General features: G+C 39.9%; 1 protein-coding gene across 1 annotated transcript; it reads right to left on the bottom strand.

Moving 5' to 3' along the window:
* Positions 1-8,223: 8,223 nt before the first annotated feature.
* Positions 8,224-13,354, bottom strand: LOC143855986 (uncharacterized). The gene is made up of 6 exons (XM_077366027.1): positions 11,186-13,354; positions 10,022-11,098; positions 9,216-9,319; positions 8,860-9,122; positions 8,300-8,694; positions 8,224-8,247 (listed from the first exon to the last, which is right to left on the bottom strand). The coding sequence occupies exons 1-6, from the start codon at positions 13,352-13,354 to the stop codon at positions 8,224-8,226; spliced, it is 4,032 nt and encodes a 1,343-aa protein (XP_077222142.1).
* Between the last annotated feature and the right edge of the window lie 12,434 nt (positions 13,355-25,788).

The following is a 25,788-nucleotide window of genomic DNA, read 5'->3' as shown; positions in this document are numbered from 1 at the left end:
GAACCCTCCAAGAAATGGCTAGAACTATGTTGCATGAAAATGATCTCCCTAGATATTTTTGGGCGGAAGCGATTAGCACCGCTTGCTATATCATAAATAGGGTATATATAAGGCCAATTTCAAAGATAACACCTTATGAGCTTTGGAAAAACTTGAAACCAAATATAAGCTATTTTAGAGTGTTTGGATGTAAATGCTTCATCTTAAACATTAAAGATAATTTGCACAAATTTGATAAGAAGTCGGATGATGGCATATTCTTAGGGTATTCTTCACATAGCAAAGCATATAGAGTATTTAATAGAAGAACCTTAGTTGTAGAAGAATCCATGCATGTGACATTTGATGAGAGAGAGCCAACACCTCAAGAAATGCCACATGATGAGGATGAACCTAATGAACATCTCTTACCTAAGTTAAGTGCTCTCCCCATGCATCTACAAGTAATACATTGCCTAGTGAGGAAGTAGAAAATGAAGAAGATGACTCATTACCTAGGGATAGGAGAATATTGGTAGATCATCCTGAATTCCAAATTTTAGGTGATGCCACATCACCAGTAAGAACTAGATCATACTATCGTAGTGTGAGCAATAACTTGGCGTTCCTATCCGAATTGGAGCCTAAGACGATCAAGGAAGCCGAAAATGATGAATATTGGTTGTTGGCTATGCAAGAAAAATTGAGTCAATTCGAAAGGAACAAGGTGTGGAGGCTAGTGCCTAGACCTAGTGATCATCTAGTCATTGGCACGAGATGGGTGTATAGAAACAAATTGGATGAGAATGGAATTATCACTAGAAATAAAGCTAGGCTTGTAGCCCAAGGGTACAATCAAGAGGAGGGAATAGACTATGATGAGACATTTACTCCTGTTGCCCGTATGGAAGCTATTAGGATACTCTTGGCATATTCATCTCATAAAGGATTTAAACTATATCAAATGGATGTCAAAAGTGCCTTCCTAAATTGCTATATCCAAGAGGAAGTGTATGTTGAGCAACCTCCAGGTTTTGAAGACTTCAAACACCCAAATCATGTCTTCAGGCTTGATAAAGCCTTATATGGGTTGAAGCAAGCTCCTAGAGCTTGGTATGAGAGGCTTTGCACTTTCTTAGTTGAAAAAGGTTTTGAGATGGGAAAGGTGGATAAAACATTATTTATCAAAAGAGAAAATCAAGATATCCTCCTTGTCCAGATCTATGTGGATGATACCATCTGTGGCTCAACTAATAAAAAAATGTGTGATGAATTTGCAACTCTAATGAAAAATGAATTTGAAATGAGCATGATGGGTGAGTTAACCTACTTCTTGGGACTCCAAATTAAACAATACAAAAATGGAATATTTTTAAATCAAGAAAAATATACAAAGGAGTTATTAAAGAAGTATGGAATGGATAGCAGTAAGACATCAAGAATTCCCATGAGTACTACTGCTAAGCTAGAAAATGATGAATTTGGCAAATCTGTGGACCAGAAGATGTATAAGGGTATGATAGGTAGCTTACTCTATTTGACAGCCAGCAGACCAGACATTATGTTTACTGTCTGTCTCTGTGCTCGATTTCAATCGGATCCAAAAGAGTCTCACCTATCGGTAGTCAAGAAGATCTTCAAATACTTAAGAGGAACCCAAAGTTTGGGACTACGGTATGAAAGATCATCTGCCTTCACTCTCATTGGATATTCAGATGCAGATTTTGCTGGATGTAGAGTAGATAGGAAAAGCACTAGTGGGACTTGTCAATTCTTGGGCAAATCACTTGTTTCATGGTTTAGCAAGAAACAAAATTCAGTAGCTCTGTCCACAACAGAAGAAGAATATGTGGCAGCTGGAGTTTGCTGTGCACAAGTCCTATGGATGAAAAGCACATTGATGGACTACGCAATTAAAATGGAAAATATTCTCATCCAATGTGACAATACTAGTGCTATAAGTCTGACAAAGAACCCCATACAACACTCTAGAACAAAACATATTGAGATTAGGCATCACTTCATTAGAGATCACTCACAAAAAGGGGATATTTGCTTAAAATATATCAACACTGAAGAACAATTAGTGGATATCTTTACAAAACCCCTTAGTGATGATAGAATATGTTATATCAGAAGTGCCTTAAACATTTGGAGTGCGGAACAAGTCAAAGAAATTGCCAAATAAATACTCTGTGCCTTTCACCAACTTATCTCTATAGTATTTATATATATCATCCTTATTTGGTAGTATCTGCATGAATGAGATGTCAAATATTAATCTTAAAAATCACTCAATTGGTACTCTTAGCCTTCTTAGTTTTCTAAGTTGGAGAGGTACCTTCACTTTAATTAAGAATACCTAACAATTTGACATTTGTCAACATCTCGATCATGAACAGGTATATGTGCATTACTTGGTTATATATTTTTATACCATAAGCATTGATTTAGGGGGAGTACCTAACTCAATCTTCATCTACTCCTAAATTGCTTTACTTTTTAGTACACCCTTTCTGTCGATGACAAAAGGGGGAGAAGTTTGAAATTGATTATCTATTCAATTGACTATATGCACCATATGCTTTTAATTGTGTGGACCCCGATCCCGATGACGAATGTGGCGAGGGACACGAGGTCCCCCGTCGGTCCTCTAAGATCTCCACAATGTGAAGGAGAGCTCTACCAAGGAACTCTCGAAATGGTGCCACTCACAGCATGGGTGGCGATGGTAGTTGGTGGCTGGTTTGGGTCGAGAAGAAGATGCAAATGAAATGGGTTTGGGTTTTATAAGTCTGGGTGGCTGTGATGTAGATGGTGATGGTGGAGGATGGGGGTCGTGGTATGGGTGGAGGATGTCGGAGTGAGGCCGGAGAAGATGGCCGGTGGTGGTGGTTTTCGAAGGAGGTGGTGGACTTGAGGATGGTGGTGGTAGGCAAGGAAGAGGTTTTTTCTCGCTCAGCTCCCTCTCTATTTTTTCTTTAGAAAAATTTCGGCCTCCTCTCTTACCCACGAGATTTCTATTTTTTTATAGCTAGGGTTAAAACCCTCCTCCTAATCTGAGCCGTCCATTTCATTCCCTTCTCATCTCAACCGTCCATCTCTCTCTTTTAGCCTTAATGCCCCCCTAGAAACCCTAAAACCTAGAACATTCTAGATGATCTGAGCCCTACACTTCACCTCTTTGATCTGATGGCCTATGCTTGTGGCTTGTAGAGAAAGAAATGCAAGCTTCCAAAAATGCCCTCCTGAGAGGAGGATTTTACATTTTTATCAACATCCCTATTACCCCCTTTTTTATTTGCTTTAATGGGCACCCGCGCTCGGCTATCCCACCCCTTTTTTATAAAGAGAAACATATGTTTGCCCTCTCTTTCTTCCATGGACAACCTTTTTTAACGTACTTTCTACGCTTGAAAGGGGGGAATGATATTGACAGAACCATATTTTGATTTTTGCACAAACTCGACTTGTCTTTTCTTCATGATATCCTCTTACAGGGCACCTTGGGAACGGTGATGACCATTGACAAATTTTTTTGAACACCGAGATGAGAATCACGATGGGCTAGCGAAAATGCTATTTGGAGCTTAGTGGTACCAAAAATGGGAGAACGTTAATACCAAAACTCACGGGTATTTTATAACTCTTTCAAATTTTTGCGAAAATGAGATAGAGGATCAGGGCAATTGAACGGAGGATGCCAATGGGGTTCAAAGATCACCCAGGCTTTCAAACGATTTCCAAAATATGGAAATGGGCATTTTTAGGGTTTTCGGGTTTGATTTTTCGAAAATTTTGAGATTCGGTTCCAGGATCTCGACTCAACTTCAGGATTGGGATTTTATTCTATTTCGAGAATTTATTCGATTTTGGGGAAAATGATCCGGTCAAAATGGGGTGTCTACAGATGCCCCTCTTTGGCAGAGGGCGCTTGTCGCACGAATGCCAAAGCTGAAGAGACAACACATTTTGATCGGCCCGATATTTGAAATGAAAAGATACAAAAGGGATCATATTTTTATTGAATGGCAATTTGGACTTTGAACAATCAGGCGGAACCCACTCGCACTGAAAATGAGGCTGGAATAATCAGGCAGACCCTTCACGCCCTGAAAATAGAATTTTTAGTTAGGCGGGACCTTCGCGCACTAACGGGAGATTTGGTTAGGTGGAACCTTCACACGCTAACCACAGGGAAGATTTGTTATGCGGAACCCTCACGCAGTAACAAGCAAGAAAAAAATTGTTATGTGGACCTTCACACACTAACAAAAGGCGGAATTGAATTAGGCAGAACCCTCACGCACTAATCAAAGGGGAAAGCGTTGTTATGCGGACCCTCACGCAGTAACAAGCGACGGAAATTTGTTATGTGGAACCCTCACACAGTAACAAAAGGTGGAATTTTAATTAGGCGGAACCCTCACGCACTAATCAAAGGGGAAAGCGTTGTTATGCGGACCCTCACGCAGTAACAAGCTACGGAAATTTGTTATGTGGAACCCTCACACAGTAACAAAAGGTGGAACTTTAATTAGGCGGAACCCTCACGCACTAATCAAAGGGGAAAGCGTTGTTATGCGGACCCTCACGCAGTAACAAGCGACGGAAATTTGTTATGTGGAACCCTCACACAGTAACAAAAGGTGGAACTTTAATTAGGCGGAACCCTCACGCACTAATCAAAGGGGAAAGCGTTGTTATGCGGACCCTCACGCAATAACAAGCGACGGAAATTTGATCGAAGAGTAAAACTCTTATGAAAAGATTGATACTCTCCTGCTTTTGATTGATTGATTGATTTGAATAGATTGATTTGGATTGATGGATTTGGATTGATTTCTTTGGAGATTACTTTGTCTCTCCAAAGAAGCGGGAACCTTTTTTTTTTTGTTGGATTGATTGATTGATTTGGATCGATTGATTGATTCAGATTGATCCCCCTTGAGAATTGCTTTGTCTTTTGCCGAGAAAATGGGAGTGTGAGTTCCTTGCTGAGGACCGGACTCTCATGATTTGTTGGGATTCTGGATATTGACCCTTTTTTAAAGAATAGGATTTTGCTGGGGATTGAATGCTTTGAGCAGTTGACAGCGGACTCTCTAGGAGGTAAGATGCTAGACTCCATTGGGGATTAGCTTCGCTGATGAACTGACTATGGAGTAGGCTTAGCTGAGGAATTTGGAGGTCTGACTCGAGATGTGCTTGAGCCTCTCTCATCTCAACTTGCTGGAGACATTGGTTTATTCTGATTGTCCTTGCGGATTTGACAACTTTTATGACTTGGAGTGATTTGCCAAGTCATAAAAGATGCCCCTAGTTATTTCATACTTCCATGACTAGAGTCTTAATAAAGCAAATACAAATACAGGGAAACAAATATTTCATTTCATGAATATTGGATTTACAAAGCTCTCTGTGTAGAGGAAATATGAGAACCATAAGATCAATTCTGCCTGAAAGGTCTTTTTCAAATCTGCCAGCTGACAAAATTTCAATAGGCCTGATAGCCTGCCACTCTTCTGAACCTTGCTCTGATTTAATTTGTCTTCCGGAGACGAGACTTCTTGCTTTGGTGCTTGTCACCCCAGCTCTGGGAAAGGTACAGACCATACAAGACCGTGGAGATTTTGACTTGACACGCGACAAACTTCGACAAGTGACAAGTAAAAGACATTGACAAACACAGAACTTGGATTTCAAGAAAGACTCAACTTGCTTCTTGACCTGACAAATATTTTAAATTGGTGAAGGTTAACCACTCTTAGAGTGACTTGAATACCATGTTTAAAAGTGATTCATTCCCTGTTCGGTATTACCGTCATGGTCATTAAACCCCTCGGATTGCTTAGTCTTAAATGCCCCTGGTTTAGAGGAAGATCAAAGCAAGTGACGCTGGCACTACTCAGACTTTGATGATGCCATTACTGGGTTACAAGTCTTGTCTGCCTCAGTTGTTCAGCTTCTTTAGAAATCACTGCCACTGACCAGATTGCCTTTTCAGGTTTTCAATCTAGCGGACCGCTTACCTTAATTTTTGCCTGAATTGCTCTTGCAAGTTTTCAATCCAGCAGGCTCACACCTTGATTTTTGCCTAAGCCGCCCTTTCGGGTTTTCAACTTAGCAGGTGAATGACCCTAACTTTTGCTTAGATCGCCCTTGCGGGTTTTCAATCTAACGGGTCTTCAGACTCCATTTTTTTTTCTTTTTTCCTTTTTTTCTTTAGCCACAAACCTTTGCCTATTGCACCAAAAGGACTTTTTAAGTAGGTAGGGTTTGAAAGAATGGAGTTTTGGAAAGTTTCCAAGGTTTCGACCGAATCCGGACTAGCCAGACTGCCTACGTACCCCCAAAGGATGAGGATCAGGTCGCGCGTAGTTCAAGGCACAAATGCCCCTGGATTATGGGTTTTGAAAAAAAGAATGATTTTGATTTTGTGTAAGCTCAAACAGGGTTTTGCAAAGGATTCTTTTGATATTTTTTTTTGTTTTTTTTTTGTTTTAGAAAGGATTTTTGGTTTGAAGCTCTGGTCTGCCAAGGAAGGCCTTCTGGTGCTTTAAGCATAGTATTTCTTGAGTTGGTCAAGGTTTGTTGGCTCTGTTAGCTTTTCTCCATTTTCATCGAGGAGTCTGACGGCTTTTCCAGGCAGGACTTCGTCAACAATGTATGGACCTAACCATTTCGGCTTGAATTTGCCCCTGGGATCATATACCGGTGCCCGGAAGGATTTCAGAACAAGATCTCCCTTCTTGAGGTCTCGAACACGAACTTTCTTGTTGAAGGCTCTCTCAACACGGCGTTGATACCCCTGAACATGGTACAATGCTTTCAACCTTTTTTCATCAATCATTTGTAACTCTTGATATCTGGCTTGAGCCCAAATAGATTCTGGCAACCCAGCTTCCATCATCACTCTCAGGGAGGGAATTCGCAGTTCAACAGGCAAGACAGCTTCCATTCCGTAGACCAGAGAATACGGAGTTGCACCTGTAGAGGATCTGATCGACGTCCTATAGGCCCACAAAGCATACGGGAGCTTGTTCGACCAATCTTTGTAAGTCTCCGTCATCTTGCTGATGATCACTTTGATGTTTTTGTTAGCGGCCTCAACAGCTCCATTTGTTTGGGGTCTATATGGCGAAGACTTATGATGCTTGATCTTAAACTCCTCACACAGCCGCGCCACCTCCTTCTTGAAATGGGACCCATTGTCTGAAATTAGCTCATGTGGTACTCCATATCTGCAAATAATATTCGCTTTGATGAACCTTGCAACAGAAGCCGAGGTCAATGACGCATACGAAGCAGCTTCTATCCACTTTGTGAAGTAATCAATGGCAACCAAGATATACTCATGCCCACTAGAAGACTTCGGACTTATCTTCCCGATGATATCTATTCCCCATACTGAGAACGGCCACGGTGAAGTAAGAGAATGCAACTGAGAAGGCGGCACATGGATGAGATTGGCGTAGACCTGACATTTGTGACATTTCTTCACATAGGCGTAGCAATCTGCTTCCATTGTCGGCCAGTAATAACCAAGTCTGAGAATCTTCCTTGACAGCATCTTTCCGTTCATATGCGGTCCACAGACTCCTTCGTGTGTCTGCTCTATGAGTTCAGCGGCTTGATCCTCATCTATACACAAAAGTTGGATTCCATCGAACGACCTTCTGTACAATTCTTCACCGCAGATGACAAAGCTAGAGGCCAATTTCTGGAGAGACCTTCGCTCTTTTCCTGAAGCTTCCGACGGATGTCCTTTGCCTGAGATGAAGTCTTTGATATCCGTGTACCAAGGCTTGCCATCTGAACACCTCGCTGCTATTTCAATAGCGTTAACATGTGACGGGGCCCATTGAAGCCGTACTTCTAATGGTTGAACCTCCATTGCTGTAGAAATATCGAGCATTGAAGCCAGAGTAGCTAATGCATCCGCAAAATGATTCTTTGTTCTGGACAAATGAGTGAATGTGATATTTCCGAATTTTCTGACCAGAGACTCTAGGTACGTATTATACGGGATCAACTTATCGTCTCTTGTTTTCCAGTTTCCGTTGGTTTGACAGATAATCAGAATTGAGTCCCCGAATACATCTAGGTCCTGAATGTGCAAGGCCATGGCTGCTTCCAAACCTGCAATACATGCCTCGTATTCTGCCATATTGTTTGTGCACTTGAACTGAAGTTTGATGGATATAGGGATATACTCTTTTCTTGGTGACACCAACACCGCCCCTACTCCTTGGCCTCGATTGTTGACTGCTCCATCAAAGTACATCAACCACTTTGTGTCTGGAACTTCATCTTCCACAGTCATTATCTCCTCATCTGGAAACTCTGCTTTCAAAAATTCATTATTTTCTGCTGGTGAATCGGCTAACTGTTCAGCTATCACACTCCCCTTAATTGACTTCTGCGTGACATAAGTGATATCGAACTCAGACAATAACAACAACCACCTGGCAGTTCTTCCGGTGAGGGCTGGCTTCTCGAACAAATATTTCAATGGGTCCATCCGGGAGAGTAGAAGAACCCTATTCGATAACAAATAATGCCTCAGCTTTTGAGTAGCCCAAACTAGCGCTAGACAAGTCTTCTCAAGAATGGTGTACTTTTGCTCGTACTCCAACATTTTCTTGCTGACGTAGTAAATGGCTCTTTCTCGCTTTGACTCCGGGTCTTGCTGCGCTAACATACACCCCATCGCTGTGTCAGTAACAGACAAGTACAGCAACATCGGTTGTCCTGGTATGATTGGTGACAAAACTGGTGGTAAAGCCAAACACTGCTTGATTTTCTCGAAAGCTTCTTGACACTCTTCGTTCCATTTCTTTGAAGCATTCTTCTTTAAGAGCTTGAAAATCGGTTCACAAGTCGTTGTCAACTGTGCAATGAACCTTCTCAAGTACTGGACCTTGCCTAAGAACCCACGTATCTGTTTCTCGGTCTTTGGAGGCGCCATTTCTTGGATAGCCTTGATTTTCTGCGGATCTACTTCAATCCCTCTCTGGCTGACCAAGAATCCCAACAGTTTTCCTGACGTAACCCCAAATACACACTTATTCGGGTTGAGACGGAGCTTGAACTTTTGGATTCGCTGGAAGAACTTTCTCAATGCCCCTGCATGCTCTTCCCTGGTCTTCGCTTTAACGATCATGTCATCAACATATACTTCGACCTCTTTGTGTATCATGTCATGCAGTAAAGTGGTAGCAGCTCTCTGATACGTTGCTCCAGCATTTTTGAGTCCAAATGGCATAACTCTGTAACAATATGTCCCCCATTGAGTGATGAAAGCCGTCTTGATCATGTCCTCAGGAGCCATCTTGATCTGGTTGTATCCTGAGAATCCATCCATAAATGAAAGGAGAGCATGGCCCGCTGTGTTGTCCACCAAGATGTCTATGTGTGGCAAAGGAAAATCATCTTTCAGACTTGCTTTGTTCAGATCTCTGAAATCCACACACATTCTGACTTTTCCGTCCTTCTTGGGCACCGGTACTATGTTGGCTAGCCATTCAGGGTATTCAACAACTTGTATGAAGCCAACATCCAATTGCTTCTGAACTTCATCTCTGACTAGCAAGTCCCACTCTGGTTTCATTTTTCGAAGTTTTTGCTTTTTCGGTCTGGCACCCGGGATTAGGGGAAGTCTATGTTGAACAATGTCTTCACTTAATCCCGGCATGTCATCATAGGATCAAGCGAAAACTTCTTTGAATTCCTTTAACAGGGCAATTAATTCCGCACGCTCTTCGGGAGTTAATGTTTTGCCAATTCGAATTTCCCGAATTAGGGTTTCATCACCAATATTGATGGTCTCGATTTCCTCTTCGAATGGTTTTGCTCGACGCTGCTCCTCCTGCCTAATCATGTGTTTGATTTCAGGGGGAGTTTCGTCGGCATCCTCATTAGAGGGGGAGTCTTGATTATTATTATTATCAATTTGATCAGATAAAGAAGCAGAAATTGAAGTAGAGACAGGCGAATAAAAAGAAGAGTCTTTTATTTCATTCAAAGAAATCGAAGTTACATCTGTTGACGCGCCTTCAATGGGCTCAGTATTGAAATCTTTAGAAATCTTTACAGACTCATCATCAGACTGGACTATCGTATGAACAGAATCGACAGACTCGACAGACTCGATAGACTCAACGGAAGATGCAATGGACTCTGCATCGGACTGAACAACGGCATCGAAAGACTCCTCATCAACGGGCTCGATCACGAATGTACCTGCATCAAAAGAAACATCAGATAAAGCAAACTCTATTTTTGACTCGGAAATGGACATATAGCTAGAGACAACAGACTCTTTGATAGAAACAGGACTGTACTGGATGACGACTCGGGGTATGACCTGGGAACTCCAGTTCGTGAGAGGTCCCTCGGCTGGGGTGATAAGGCTTTCAGGATCAAGGATCAGCGCATCTCCTCCGATCATGGCTACAATCGGTAACTCAACCTGGAACAGGGAATTCAGAAGACACGACTCAAGGATATCAGCCCAATCAACCTCTGGTTCGATCTCATGAATCTGCAAACTCGGGTATTCATCTGGCAGCTCCATATCGAAAAATATCTCAAACCCCGGCAGCTCTTGCCCTGTTAACTCATCAACCCACGGCTCTGCGAACCCACAGAATGCAAAGTCATCTCCCTCTCTGCGGTATTTACCATTTCTGATCAGACTGAATGATTTCATCGGCAGCTCTAGACCCCGGCGTCGGAGCTCGGACCATTTCCGCATGTAATTTCTCATTTCTCTAATCTCATCACGAGAAGGTTCATATCCGAGTCCGAACAACCCTTCATTCTTTCTCATTACAGGCCATTCGACTATCCCTTGATGATTGCGACCCAGACCTGCACCGGGAAGGTACCCCTGTTTACGCATCATCTTTACAACCCGGGGATTAGTGCTGGTGAGGAACAAAATCTCTTCACTCTTTGCTTTCTCAAATGATATGGCTGTGACTTCTACAGAGAACCCGGTCAGACTAACATCATCTTTCTTTTCTGAGGTACCCTCCTGCGAAATTTGGCCTACCTCTAAATCAGGATCACCCTTGACTGTTATCACCCTGTTGTTTCTGATGAACTTCAGTTTCTGGTGCAGTGAGGAAGGGATAACTCCAACCTTATGGAGCCAAGGTCGGCCAAGCAAGAGAAGGAAAGATGCTTTGATATCGAGCACTTGGAACTCTACTTCAAAGATTTCTCCTCCTATCAGAATTTTGGTTGCTAGCGTTCCAATAACATCGCGTCTGGTACCGTCATATGCCAAAATTCCTTGTTCAGAAGGGATGAAGTCATTCGGCCCAAATCCCAGGACAGCAGCAGTGGCTAACGGACATACGTTCAGTGCGGACCCGTTGTCAACTAATACATCTGGAACCTTCTTACCGTTACAGACAACAGTGATCTTCAGTGGACGCGTATGATTGTGACCCTCAGATGTCAGATCTTCATCAGTGAAAGAAAGAGTCTTGGACACCCTAGCCATCGCTACCAAACCAACCAGCTCATCAGATGTGATATCTACAGAGACCTGTGCGGCATTCAACTCTCTTAGAACAACTTGACGGTGCTTTGGGGAAGCCATAAGCAAACCCCAAATTGAAATATTAGCCTGGGTCTTTTTGAGTTGGCGTAAAAGACTCTCATCCTCTTCCTCACAACTCAGCTTGCTCTGCTTCTGCGCTTCTGCGGCTCTTACAACTTCAGCTGGGTTCTCAGCTCTTAACTCGGCGGGTTTGAAAATTCGCCCACCTCGAGTAACATGGCGGACTTCGTCACATTGATCGTTCAAGAAATCAAAGTCATCGTCATCGAAGCTAAGAACATATGGAGCAACATCTTGGACTTCCTCTTCATCACATTGAAGAATATAAGGACCAACAGAAGACTCAGCACAGTCATCTTCATCTCCGCCCAGCACATAAGGTTTCTCTTCCTCTACTTCTTCAACTTCCTCGCCAAATGCCAAGACAGTCGGTGAATCGGAAGCGATAGCACAAATCAAGGAAGCAGGGTCAAGAATAGGCTCTTCAGTAAAGACCGCCCCAACTGTAGGTGGAGGGCGCGGAGCATGAGCTGGTAATGGATTCCGGGTAGTGTTTGGCATAAATACAGCAATTTTTTTCGCTTCTATCATATCCTGAATTTTATGCCTCAAGGCCATGCAGTTATCTGTTAGGTGTCCTGTTCCCTGATGATATGCACAATGCTGATCTTCACGCCAATATCTGGGGAGAATAGGCGGGGGAAGTTTCGGTTCTAAGAGAGTGATCTTTTTGTCTCTTAGTAACTTCTTGAGAGCGACAGATAAAGGGTAAGGTAGCGGATCAAAATGCCTTGGCGCTTTCCTCATGGGCTGCTCTGTTTCTGCTACAACTCTTCTCATAGGGCGCGCAGCAACCACATTGCTAACTTCAGGCTTTGAAACTACCATTGGCTTCTTTCCATTCCTCGGATCAAAAGATGATTTCGCCAGAGAACCCTTCAGCAACGCATCTTCAGTTATGGTTCCTGTCTTGATCAAGTGATTGAAATCAGAATAATACTGCGTCGCCATGAAGTGGTAGTACTGCGGAGACAGGTTCTTGACCACAATTTTGATCTGATCTTCTTCAAAAGGGCGGTTAGTCATCTGGGCCGCTTTTCTCCTCCATCTTCTTACAAAAGAGGTAAACGTTTCCTGAGGCCCTTGCTTGATCGCTTTCAGATCCCTCTTCGTAACTTCAATTCCTTCTTCCATTGAAAATTGCTCTACAAACTTGTTAGCAATTTCGTCTAAAGTTCCAAGCTCTTCGGGTTTCAGATGAAGGAACCACTTCTTGGCTACTCCTGTCAGAGACATCGGAAATACCTTAGCGATCTGCTCTAGAGACAGCCCATACCCTTCTAGATTTGAAATGAACGACCTCAGATGACTCCACGGGTACCCCGTCCCATCATATTTATCAAAATCCGGCATTCTGAATTTTGGAGGAAGAGTGACACCAGGGAAAAGGGAAAAGTCAGACATATTTATCTTCTTTGGGCCCTTAACTTGCATGCTTTCAACTTGCTGAGTCAACTTTTCAACTCTATCAACCAATTCGTTCTCTTTGCCTGGCTTGACTGATTGCGGGAGACAGTTCTCCTCTACATACTGCTCGTCATAGAAATCATTTTCAGGAGAGATGACAGACTGAAGAAGGCCTGGAATCACATTGGGAGGATTCTGGACGACAGGTTGTTTCGAGGTAGCGGTCCTCTCACTTTTCAACTGAGTAACCTCTTCTTTTAGGGTAGAAACCTCTCTTGTAAGGTTCCTCATCATGTCCCTCATTTCAGCTAACATCTCATTTGACTCGGCCATTTGGTTAAGACAAGGGGAGACAAGTGGAAATATAGCCGGTGAGATAGGTGAAGAAGATCTACGACTTAGTCTCGACGTAGAAGATTGTCGGGACCAAGTAGGCTGTGAAATGGTAACTTTTTTCGAAGCAATGGCTATTGCTTAACTCAGACTCCTGAAATGGAAGTAAGAACACTAATTTAAATTAAGATAATCAGAAAGAATGTTATGCACAAATTGAAACAAGGGATAATACAAACACATCTCCCCTCTGGGTAAAAACCAGCAGTACAATAATTGTAAGAAGGGTCATGACGGCCCATCAAACCTAAACGGATAACCATCACACTCATGGTGTTTCAGATAAAAATCCGAGAGCATAACGGCGTTACAATAGGATCATGGCATGGTAAACTCCTGGTTTATCACTAACACTAGAGCATAAAGTCATACTCAGAAGGTTTTAAATAAGATCCGGCAGCATAACAGCCCCATAGAAGGATCATGGTAAGGTAAGCTCATGGTTCCTCAATAACCCTAAAGAATACCGGTCACACTCAATATATTCTGGGTAAAATCCGGCAGCATAACGACTGTACAAAGAGATGTGATAAGGTAAGTACATGGTTTAGCTACCAGCCTAAAAAGATGATGACCACACTCAGGACATTTAGAGAAAATCCGGCAGCATAACAGCTGTACTAGGAGATATGGTACGATAAGCACATGGTTTATCAATAACCCTAAAGGATAATGGTTACGCTTAAGGCTTTTTGGAGAAAATCCGGCAGCATAACGACCGTACAAGGAGGGTCTCGGCAACCAAGCATAAAGAATACGACGACAAGGTCAAGATGAAACATGGCTCTCAGCAAGAACACACTCTATTAGTGATAATGGCAAAGTAGACTCATAATTGGCATGCGGAGCGATCTGATCAAGATCGATCAAAGGATCAAGCTCAGGGAAGAGATCATGGCTATAAAGACAATGATGTGAAACCAATGATCTGATCATAATCCAAAAGACGGATGGATAGGGAGAATGGATTAGATTATGAAAGAAAATCTAACTAAGCAGACCCTAATCTAATAAATAAATATATATACATATATATACACCCTAACCAGGGGCACCAATTCTAGTCTAATCTAGCGGAGTCAAGGAAGTCTCGACTCATGACAGACAAGTGAGTGTACTCGGACCGCATTTGTAGCCACACGAGGTGAACTACCCTAGTCTATAAATGGGTCAAGGCTCCTAACTCTAGGCTCCACATGTGTAAGCAACACATGTTCATCCCCATATGAATGCAATATATATATATATATATAAACACGGGCACTTCCTAGTTGAGATTTCACTAAGTCAGTATGTATATACATAATATATAAAGCAAAGTAGGGCTCCGGACTCAATCTATCGGGTACTATGCGTATGAACCATACTTAATATGTATAACAAAAGTACGCCCAATGTTATACATAGTATGCTTCATTGCTCATCGGCTGCTGTAAACACAAGTACGCCTAGTGTTTACGGCTGCAGCACCGGCGCATAGCTTGGTAATAGATACAATAATCTCATCCAGGTAATGACTTACCCTCCGGCATGTACTGTATCTATCCCATGGAGCCAACAATAAAAAAACAATGAAAGAAATAAAGAATATGATAATGCATGTTGTGCAGTGTGTGAATCCCTCGTTTTATTTACGCACCTACTTGGTGCCCCTGGATTCTAACGGAAAAGGTTCCCATTTAAAACGATTTTAATCCAAATTTCTTCAAAATTAGTAAAAATAACATTTTTACAGAGTTAGGCAATGTTCCAAGAATTCCCCAGCAGAGTCGCCAGCCTGTGGACCCCGATCCCGAGGACGAATGTGGCGAGGGACACGAGGTCTCCCGTCGGTCCTCTAAGATCTCCACAATGTGAAGGAGAGCTCTACCAAGGAACTCTTGAAATTGTGCCACTCACAGCATGGGTGGCGATGGTAGTTGGTGGCTGGTTTGGGTGGAGAAGAAGATGCAAATGAAATGGGTTTGGGTTTTATAAGTCTGGGTGGCTGTGATGTAGATGGTGATGGTGGAGGATGGGGGTCGTGGTATGGGTGGAGGATGTCAGAGTGAGGCCGGAGAAGATGGCCGGTGGTGGTGGTTTTCGATGGAGGTGGTGGACTTGAGGATGGTGGTGGTAGGCAAGGAAGAGGTTTTTTCTCGCTCAGCTCCCTCTCTGTTTTTTCTTTAGAAAAATTTCGGCCTCCTCTCTTACCCACGAGATTTCTATTTTTTTATAGCTAGGGTTAAAACCCTCCTCCTAATCTGAGCCGTCCATTTCATTCCCTTCTCATCTCAGCCGTCCATCTCTCTCTTTTAGCCTTAATGCCCCCCTAGAAACCCTAAAACCTAGAACATTCTAGATGATCTGAGCCCTACACTTCACCTCTTTGATCTGATGGCCTATGCTTGTGGCTTGTAGAGAAAGCAATGCAAGCTTCCAAAAATGCCCTCCTGAGAGGAGGATTTTACATTTTTATCAACATCCCTATTACCCCCTTTTTTATTTGCTTTAATGGGCACCCGCGCTCGGCTATCCCACCCCTTTTTTATAAAGAGAAACATATGTTTGCCCTCTCTTTCTTCCATGGACAACCGTTTTTAACGTACTTTCTACGCTTGAAAGGGGGGAATGATATTGACAGAACCATATTTTGATTTTTGCACAAACTCGACTTGTCTTTTCTTCATGATATCCTCTTACAGGGCACCTTGGGAACGGTGATGACCATTGACAAATTTTTTTGAACACCGAGACGAGAATCACGATGGGCTAGCGAAAATGCTATTTGGAGCTTAGTGGTACCAAAAATGGGAGAACGTTAATACCAAAACTCACGGGTATTTTATAACTCTTTCAAATTTTTGCGAAAATGAGATAGAGGATCAGGGCAATTGAACGGAGGATGCCAATGGGGTTCAGAGATCACCCAGGCTTTCAAACGATTTCCAAAATATGGAAATGGGCATTTTTAGGGTTTTCGGGTTTGATTTTTTGAAAATTTTGAGATTCGGTTCCAGGATCTCGACTCAACTTCAGGATTGGGATTTTATTCGATTTCGAGAATTTATTCGATTTTGGGGAAAATGGTCCGGTCAAAATGGGGTGTCTACAAATTGCTATCATTTTTTTGTGTGCATATATTGAGGGGGAGTTCCAGCATTCACTTGCCTACTATGTCACTCCACACACACCTCATAATCAATTTTGTTTGTCATCATCAAAAAGGGGGAGATTGTAAGCCTAAGGGTCTACTCTCCTATCTTGTTTTGATGATTCTAAACATAATTGATTGTGTTATTGAATACTAATCAATTTGCCTTGAAGTGTTGTGTTTAAGATAGGATTGATCATTGAAGAAACCAACACACTACACGGTCATGCTGGAAGATGTACCCAACAAGAGTCAAAGGAGCTAAGTGGAGCTCACATCATCTCTCAAGCAAGCATTCACAAGATGGAAGATCAATTGAAGACCAAGACTAAAGAGAAGTTGAAGGTTACATAGGTATCATTGTACATCCTTTCTCTTTAGATTTCCAAGACAATGCAAAGTATTTTAAAAGAGTTTTTCAAATACACTTAAGAACTTTAAAGGTTTAATGAATGGTTATGTGGTGGACCAACATGTTGGGACCCTCATAAACATTCCAAAATTATCATAGAAGTTGAGTTCCAAAAGCCAAAAATCAAACAACCAATAAAAAATAAAAATCTGCTGATTTGTAGGCTTCTCGGAGCTCCGAGCTCGGAACTCCGAGAGTTCCCTCGGAACTCCGAGAAATGGTCCAGTAGCTTCTGGCCATTTTCTCGGAACTCCGAGAAATGGTCCAATAGAATATTTTCTTCTTCTGGCCGTTCTCTCGGAACTCCGAGAATGGTTCTCGGAACTCCGAGAACCTCGCGACAGCTTAAAAAAGAGCCGTTGGGATTTGATTTAAAAATTGGTTTTTAATTTTCTTAAGCCCAAACGGTCATATTTTTGCAAGAGACTATATATACTCATACAAGAGGATTATTTCCTCTCTCTTGATCATTTGAAAAACTCTCTTAAGCATTCAAGCAAACTTGCAACCCTTTGAAGCTTAAGATTTTGTTTTTTCCAAACTTGCCTTGCACTTGCAAATCTATTGAGTTTGGATTAGAGCTATCACTTGCAACCATCATTGAAAAGCAATCAAGGGAGTACAAAGAGCATCAAGCTTTCAGGAAGAAGCCAAGCTATCTCTCTTCTAATTCTTGTAAAGGTGTAAGGGCATCCTATCTAAATTCCCTAGAGAGCAATCGCTTAGAACTCGGTGAAGAAGGAGAGTCATTGTAAAGGTGTAAGGGCATCCTCATTTAATATCCCTTGGAAGTGTAACCGTCTCGGAGCCGGGCATCGTGGAGGTCTCGCATAGTGGAAATCCTTAAGGACGATCTTAAGAAGAGTGGAGTAGGGCTTTGCCCGAACCACTATACATCGGTGTGTCTCTTCCATTATCTTGCACTTTCATTCTTTTTGGTTTAACATTTCACTTTGTCTTTCAATCTTATTTGCACTAACCAAAAAATTCAATCAAGAGAAGAAAATTCAAATTAGGGTTTATAATTAATTTTCAAAAGGGCTAATTAAGTGTTAAAATCAATTCACCCCCCTCTTGTTTATTTCAGTTTTTCCCCATTTTGTGTCTCTTGGGAGCATGTTAGTCATTTCTGATGTGTCTGAGATTATCCCAAAGGTATAACTGAGGAGTCCTTGTTGATTCCAAGTATTTGAGAAAACCTGCTATTTTTAGAATCTCTCATGGTTTTTCTCATTTTTATCATCTTAGGGATAATTTGGTCATTTCTAATAAATTCAAGATCATCTCGAGAGTATGGCTAAGAAGTCATTTCATAAACTTTGGGAGACCTGCTAAGTTTAGATTTTTCAGTGTTTCTCCCATTTTTACACTTCAGGGGTATTTCGGCCTTTTCTAGTATGATTCATTTGATCCTTGGACCGTGTTTGAGAAATCTCGAGTCGTTTCGTGAATTTTAGGAAACCTGCTATTTTTGGAATTTCTCAGCGTTTTTCTTATTTTTTATCAATTTTTGAACCTCGGGGGTAATTTGGTCATTTCCAATGTGTTTTATTTGTTCTCAAGTGTGTGTCTAAGGAGTCACGAGTCATTTCGTGAATTTTAGAAAACCTGCTAAATTTGGAATTTCTTAAGAGTTTCACTTGATTTGGAAATTTCGTGTGTCGAGAGCATTTTGGGCATTTTTAGGGGATTCTAAGTGATCCTGTTTGATATCACCCACCAAAAGAAGCAAACTTAAAAACTTACAATTTTTTAGGTTTGACCATGAAGACTTTCTATTTTTAACTTTTCCCTTTGTGGGCAATCCAATTTAAGGTCATTTTAGTAACCTTTGGGTGCGTAATGATCAAATAGGGGCATTTTGGTCCGAAAAATTATTTTTTCTAAAGGGGATTGTTCGACCATATGTCAAGGGTGCCCCATAAATGTCATATGGATTGGGTTCATCAATAAAAAATTTGAATTTAAAGGATTTTATTGAATTTTCATTCAAAAAAACCCAAAATACATGTCATAAGGCCCATTGAGCTAAAGCCCACAAGGTGAGGGTCCATGTGGGTCAGCCACATAAGTGGCCGCCCCACATGGGGAGACCACATACAAAAACGTCCAACATGGGATGAGATGGTTGGTGACATCATATTTGTTTTGAGAAAAATAATAAAGAAAGGAAGAGTTATAATTAGAAAGGGCTAGTATGGTCAGGTTAATAAAACGATCATAACGTTTTACCTTCTCCTCTGAAAAATTTACTATTATACTTATTTCGAACGTCTCGAAAAGATTTAGAACTTTTTAGTTTACGATTTTTCCTGATTCTGCCTCTAAATAGGTTGAAAATGAGATCCAATGTTGGGCAGTCCTTTTTGGACGGGAATCTTTCATGTATATGTTATTTTCATAGTGTAAGAGCTTCTAGAAGAGTCTTAAAATATCTACCTCATGCAAAATAGCATGCTTTGCTTTGCAAGTAATCATAATTAGAAGATAATCTAATTTAGTAACTAAAGAGAAAGAAAGCAAAATAAGAAAATTGAAAACTAGCTAAAGGTAAGATCTCTTACATTGAAAATTACTATTCATTTTCCAAACCTAACTTTTTCTATAATAGCAACCACACATCAACCCTTGGACTGCTCTGGAAAATTCGTCCCTCTCTCTCTCTCTCTCCCTTTAGAATTCGTTCCCCCTCTTTTGGTGCTTTGATGCTCATCTCCTCCACTTTGCTCTACACAAAGTCCTCTCATATTTCTTCATATACTCAACATATTAGAGGTTATACAATCATTCTTCGGGGTTTTCTTTTGCGAATATAAGGGCTGGATAAAGTGTATATCTCGAAATATCAGCCTTAGAGACAAGGATTCGCGATCAACGGTAGGCGTTCTTTCACTTTTTCAGTTTTTTGTTTAGAAATCATGTTTATGATGTTTTAGGGTTTAATTTTCAAATATGATCTAAACGATGGAGTTTTTGAATGAAATATGAGTATGATATAATATAAATCATGATTATTATAAATCATGATCTTTTATTTTTCAGATTTTTGATGGAAAATTAATTTTTCTTCATTACAATATTGATTTCCTTCAATCTTTCAACAATATGCATTTTTTCTTATCAATGATATTTGGTAGGGGTCTTGCCTAACCCCAGCTTACCTATCAAAAAAAAAATATGCGTTTTCAATGAGATTTTCAAAGCAAGTCCTCCAAATCATTGTGTTTTTCAAAACTTAATATTTTCTGAGTTTAATATAAAATTAAAAACTACTGGAAAATATAATTTTTGACCAAGGTTTGATCATTTTATTTTTCGTTTTATTTTTCGAAGGTAAACCCAGAAAAGGGTTATTTCACGAAGAATAAAATAAAAAATGGGTCAAATCAAATCTAAATTCGATGAAACCGATTTTTAGATTTCGAGTTCACTAAAAAAATTTCGAATGTTTTAGAATATTTTTAATCCGATTTTAAAATATTTTAAATTTGGGTTATTTCTAATAAATATCAAACCAATTTAAAAACTCATGAAACTCTCAAGATATTAGGTTTATATATAAATAGAATTTCTCATGAAAATTTATTTTATTTATTGTTTCCAACCCGATCTTCGTTTTGCGTGCCATAATTATTTCTTCTGATAAAATTGATTAATTCAAAAAAATCTCTTTACAAACCAGTAATATATATTACTGGCATATCTTAGAAAAATGTCCATAAATATTTATAAAGGTTTAATATGGTTTTTGATTTTTTCTGAATAAAGCGAGTTCTGATTTTCTATGAAACAAGTGAACTTTTCTTTAACAATTGGGTTTCTTGGAGAAATTTATATTTTCAAGTTTTGAAATTTGGAAGAGAAATATCATAATATATATTATATCTACTCTAATTTTTTTTTGATTTTAGGATGTCATTAAGTATGCCTTTTGAATGATTCTTCTAAAATATCCATATTTTCATAAAATCGGATTATGATAGTAAATCATAATAAAATCGGATTATGATAGTAAATCACCTTATTAATTTATGAGAGTTTTATTGTAATCTTCTCTGATTATGAGTAAATTTTGTTAAATATTTGAACTTGATTAGAGTCCGATTGCTATAGGTTGCTTTGTAAATCAACAACCTAGAGTCAAGCTATTACAATTGGAAAATTAATAGTCCATCATAATAAAAATCAATACAATTTTTACAGTAAGCGCATTTTATGATTTTCATATTACTGTAAAAAATTAATATTAATTGAAATAGATTTACTATGTGTTGCTTTGTAAATCACTAATCTGGCCTCAAATTGATAAAATCCTTTAAAAATTAATTTTAATTCCAAAAAGCCATGAAAATTTTCAAAATATCTAAACTTTTCAGTAAGAATGTAATTCTTAAATCATTTAAACATAAGCCATAGATGTTAGTAGTTTCCTTTGGAATTTAGAGTGTTAGGTTATTCTAAGTGCAAAGGTTGAATTCATAATCGTTTAATTAATTGCATCCATCTTGTATAGTCTAGGCATCTAAACTATAGCATGTTGTTGGCTCCGACGTCTTCTGTCCACGAAAATCCTAAGAACATGCCAGCCAATAAGGTGTTATAATTTATATGCTAAATTGTATAAGAGTGGAAAGCACGATTCTCTTCCATGAAGGCAACCTATGCCTAAGAATATGTCAGCCCTTAGAGCCTTAGGTTTCCCTTAAATTTTAGATATTAAGAACCTCTTTAAAAACTAAAAAATCAGTAACTTAACAAATTAAGTTCATTTGATCCATGCTTTTGGTACCGTTGAATTGCGGTCTCCCATCGTAGGAACCTTTAGGGCCTCTTAGGAACATTTACGTCACGTAGTGTTCTAGATTTTATGGTATTCTAGAGTTAGGAGTCTAGCCTCATCACGGTCGTTTGCTATGCATAGCAACTGTGCCATAGATATAGTTACACTAGTTAACATATTTCCCTATAAGACAAGCCTAGTTAACCTAGGATGTAGGTTCACCTGCATTAGTTTAGGGAACATCTTGCACATAGATAGGACCATATAGTATCTTAGATGAAGTCCTAGGATAATAAAAGCTATTCAACTTGAATTAAATGAATTCCCTTAAACTGTTGAAACAATCAGTCTAATTTAGATTGTTGTCCTAGATGTCTTAGGTATGTAGCTTAGTTCAGGCATCGAACTACAATAAACTCTGATTCCAGTGAGGTTTGGATACGTAGGCTGCTTTAGATGCTTTTAATAGCATACCGAGCACGAGTCGGCCCACCACAAATGGTGGGGTTTTGTAGGTTAATTTTAACTAATTTAATTAATTAAAATATATAGGATTTTCACAAATTAGAATTTTAGGAGAACATTCACTTAGATTGAATCCAAACAAATTAGGGATTACATTGAAATTAGATTTTAGAAAGCATGTCACATAGTTCGTATATTAATCTAAAGTTAAATGAGTCATTTAAAAGAAATTCAAGAGAATTAACTTTTGAAATTGAAGACCGGATTATAGGGCAAGAATGGTGCATGTGGTGGTAATTTTTCATACCTTCCATTCTCATAATCAGGTAACGAATCTAGATTTCTGGTCACTTATGGGTCCTAGATCTCTCATCTAGGTGGCGACTCTGTCATTCTTTTTTGCGTGAAATTCGGATTGCTTTAGTGATCCCAAGTTCACGAAAAAGATAAATTAAATCAATAATAAAAAGCACACGCTAATCGCATGGGTACGAGAGACCAAGAGAGGGAGGCGGATTGCGCCTCCGTCGCAGGATCGGGTCCCACAAACTGGCGACTCTGCTGGGGACCACCAACTTCATTAAATTTTCAAATGATAACTTATTTGGATTTATTTTAATTGGCTCATAAAAACTCTATTTTATATCTTTCTGATTGGTTTGTATTTTATGCTTTATTTTCTCATCACATTTTACTGCAAACTTAATCTAACAAACCTGAAGGCATCATAGAATTATGAGAACTTATTGCACACACTTACATCACTTGCATCCAAAATCATGCATCTCACATGCACACACATCCTATTAGCAACCCGGAGTGTTATCTAGCATGGTTGACTAAGATTTCATCACCTGATGCCTCTGTGTTAGAGAAGCATTCCACTCTTAGCCTAGTACCTTTATGGTGTGTAAACAGATCCGCTTGTTCACGTACTGATACACCGGACACTGGTACAATATATCGAACACGAATTCACGATAAGGGAACTTTGGCCTTACCTCTAGATTACCCCACACATGCATATAGTATACGAACACGCGTATATCACATCTGTGAGCCTAGATTAGGATATCCTACCAAGTTGTGTCTAGATTAGGCTATAGTCCATCTTCTAATGGCTACGATCGGTTCTTAGGTACACAAACGAAGTCATGAGTCCAAATCCTCTCTCCACTCCGCTAGATTAGGATTTGGATTGATGCCTTCAGGTAACACCTAATAAGATATAAGAAGATTAAAAGCTTTTCCTTTGGGATTAGGATATAAATCCCATTTTTCCTAAGATCTCATAGGATTAGTCTATTCTTGATCTACCCTTCAAAGCAATCTTGTGCGATCTCATCTAAACCTTTGATCATGTGTCTATCATCTTTCTCTTATGTTATTTAATCATGTCTTCATTCATTCTCTTGATCGGCAAGGACAAAGTCTTAATACTTTGATTAAGCAATCCTAATGATCTGATCATACTTGTATCCTTGATCTCTTCTTACTCTAGGGGTAACCTTTTTCGAGATTACATTAAGGCTTAACCGAATGAGAAATTTGGTTCAACCGGTGTTACTTCTAAAGACAAAGGTCCCAACTTCCTGGATACCTTGGAGCCATCTCAAAATCCTATGGCTATGAGAATGGAAGAAATGGCTATGAATATCTCTAAACAAGTGGCCGCCCTGGCACAGGAGGTTCATCAAATGAAGGAGCAAATGCCGACAAATTATTCCCAACCTCAGGACTCCGAACACCAAGATGATAGAGCACAAAGTTTTGTTATATGGAACTCGGCCTGTCAAAGCTCAAAAGAACCTCTCAAATCTCTGACTCTTGAACATGATTACAGAGAATCATTTAGAAAACCAAGAAGAGAATTCATCAACTTCTCAAACCCACAATCTGATGATCCGAATTGGTTGAGTATGGGTAAGAAACAAGAAATGTCAAATGTGGGAAATTAGAGATTCGAGTTCTTCAAACCAGATCCGATAATTGAACTCAGTAGTAGCAGTGACAGTGATTCAGATGCCGAAGAAAATTTAAATGTAGTGTTGCCAGATGATTCCTCGACCCCTTGCCGCCAGAAGAACCCATGAAATATTATCATAATCAGAATCATCAATGCGCTGTGAATGCTGCAAGCCTGATCTCCACAGGTCAAGAAATAAAAAAGGCCACGGCATATGGGGCTTATAACAGGGGCAATTTTACTTCAAAAAATATCAAGGAGCTACAAAACCCTATGGTATTCAAATACAATTAGTCAAGGGCTGCACCGCGACCACAGGTCCAAACAGAATTTACCCCTCTCCCATTTCCACCATCAGTTATTTTGAGGCAAGGGTTAGCATCGGGCTACATTACTCTGCCCGGCATTAGGGCTCCTCCTAATCCTTTACCAACGAATTGGAGAACAGAGCAGTATTGAGAATACCATAGAGGCCCTAGTCACCTTACCGATAACTGCATTGCCTTGAAATTCAGGATCCAAAAGTTGATTGATAAAAGAAATTAGCATTTCAGTAGAGGCCTAAATATAGTCAATTACCCTATGCCGAATGATGCAGTATTGTTGCCAGCCCATCTCATTGCTTAGACGCCCTTAGTCTAGTTACACTGAAAAGAATTTGAAGTTGGAAGTACTATATATGAGCAAGTCTTCGCCGAGCCTCCAAAGCCAGACGGTTACAACAATTACAGTTTTGGTTCTTTACTATTTCTTATTGAGTCAAGTCATTATGGTAAGTCCAGCTATTGAAGTCAGGTCTTACGGTTCCATAATTCAGAGTCAGTGCCTAGTCCAGGCAAGTTATCTTTTGTTTTTCTTTTCGTTTTAAAGGTTATGAATACTGAGCATGTTCAGGATAGGTCATTTGATGTAATAGTTTTTCTTTAAATGAAAATAAGACTCCCTCCTCAAATGAGGAAGAGGTCGATAAAACCCAGCTTGATTCACAGTAATTGCTTGAATAAGAGGAGCGCGTCCAACCTTTCAAGAAAGAAATTGAAATGATAAACATTGTCACTAAAAACTTTAATTCAGTAAATGCCAATTGAAAATACATTGCCCTCCGAAAGAGCGCAAAGAATTAATAAAATCATTTCGAAGATAAGAGGATTGTCTAGAACCGCTATAACAGATACCAGGTGTAAGACATAGATAGAAAGCTAAAAATTCAGAGCAAGTATTGAAAAGCGATCGTCAAATATCAAGAGTTATCGATTAATGGATGAAGGATGAAAGAGAAAGAGTTCGTTCTATCAAAGTCAAAAAGCATATATCAGAATCTTGAAAGAAGAAGATCCATTATCTCTTACTTAAAAATGTCGTCAAACTCTGTGAAAAAAAAAGAGCAAGAAAAAAATAACAAAGAGAATTTATCAACCTAGATCAACTCCAACCCTGAACATCGGAAGGCCTCCTTTGGCCAAACAAATCCCAAATTCAAGACCCAGTATAAAAAACAATACCCCTTTGCAAACCCATTGAGCCTAAATAAAATTCCTTTGAAAACCCATCAAACTAGGGGCATCCGTCCTGAACTACGCAAGACCTGAACCCTACACTGGGGTAAGTAGGCAGCTCG

This window comes from Tasmannia lanceolata, unplaced genomic scaffold (genome assembly GCF_043159265.1).
Source record: "Tasmannia lanceolata isolate RefF3 unplaced genomic scaffold, GAP_Taslan_0.1 ptg000023l, whole genome shotgun sequence".
In the NCBI taxonomy this organism is placed as follows: domain Eukaryota; kingdom Viridiplantae; phylum Streptophyta; class Magnoliopsida; order Canellales; family Winteraceae; genus Tasmannia; species Tasmannia lanceolata.
Note: the sequence above shows the minus strand (reverse complement) of the source record. Positions and strands in the feature narration are given on the sequence as shown.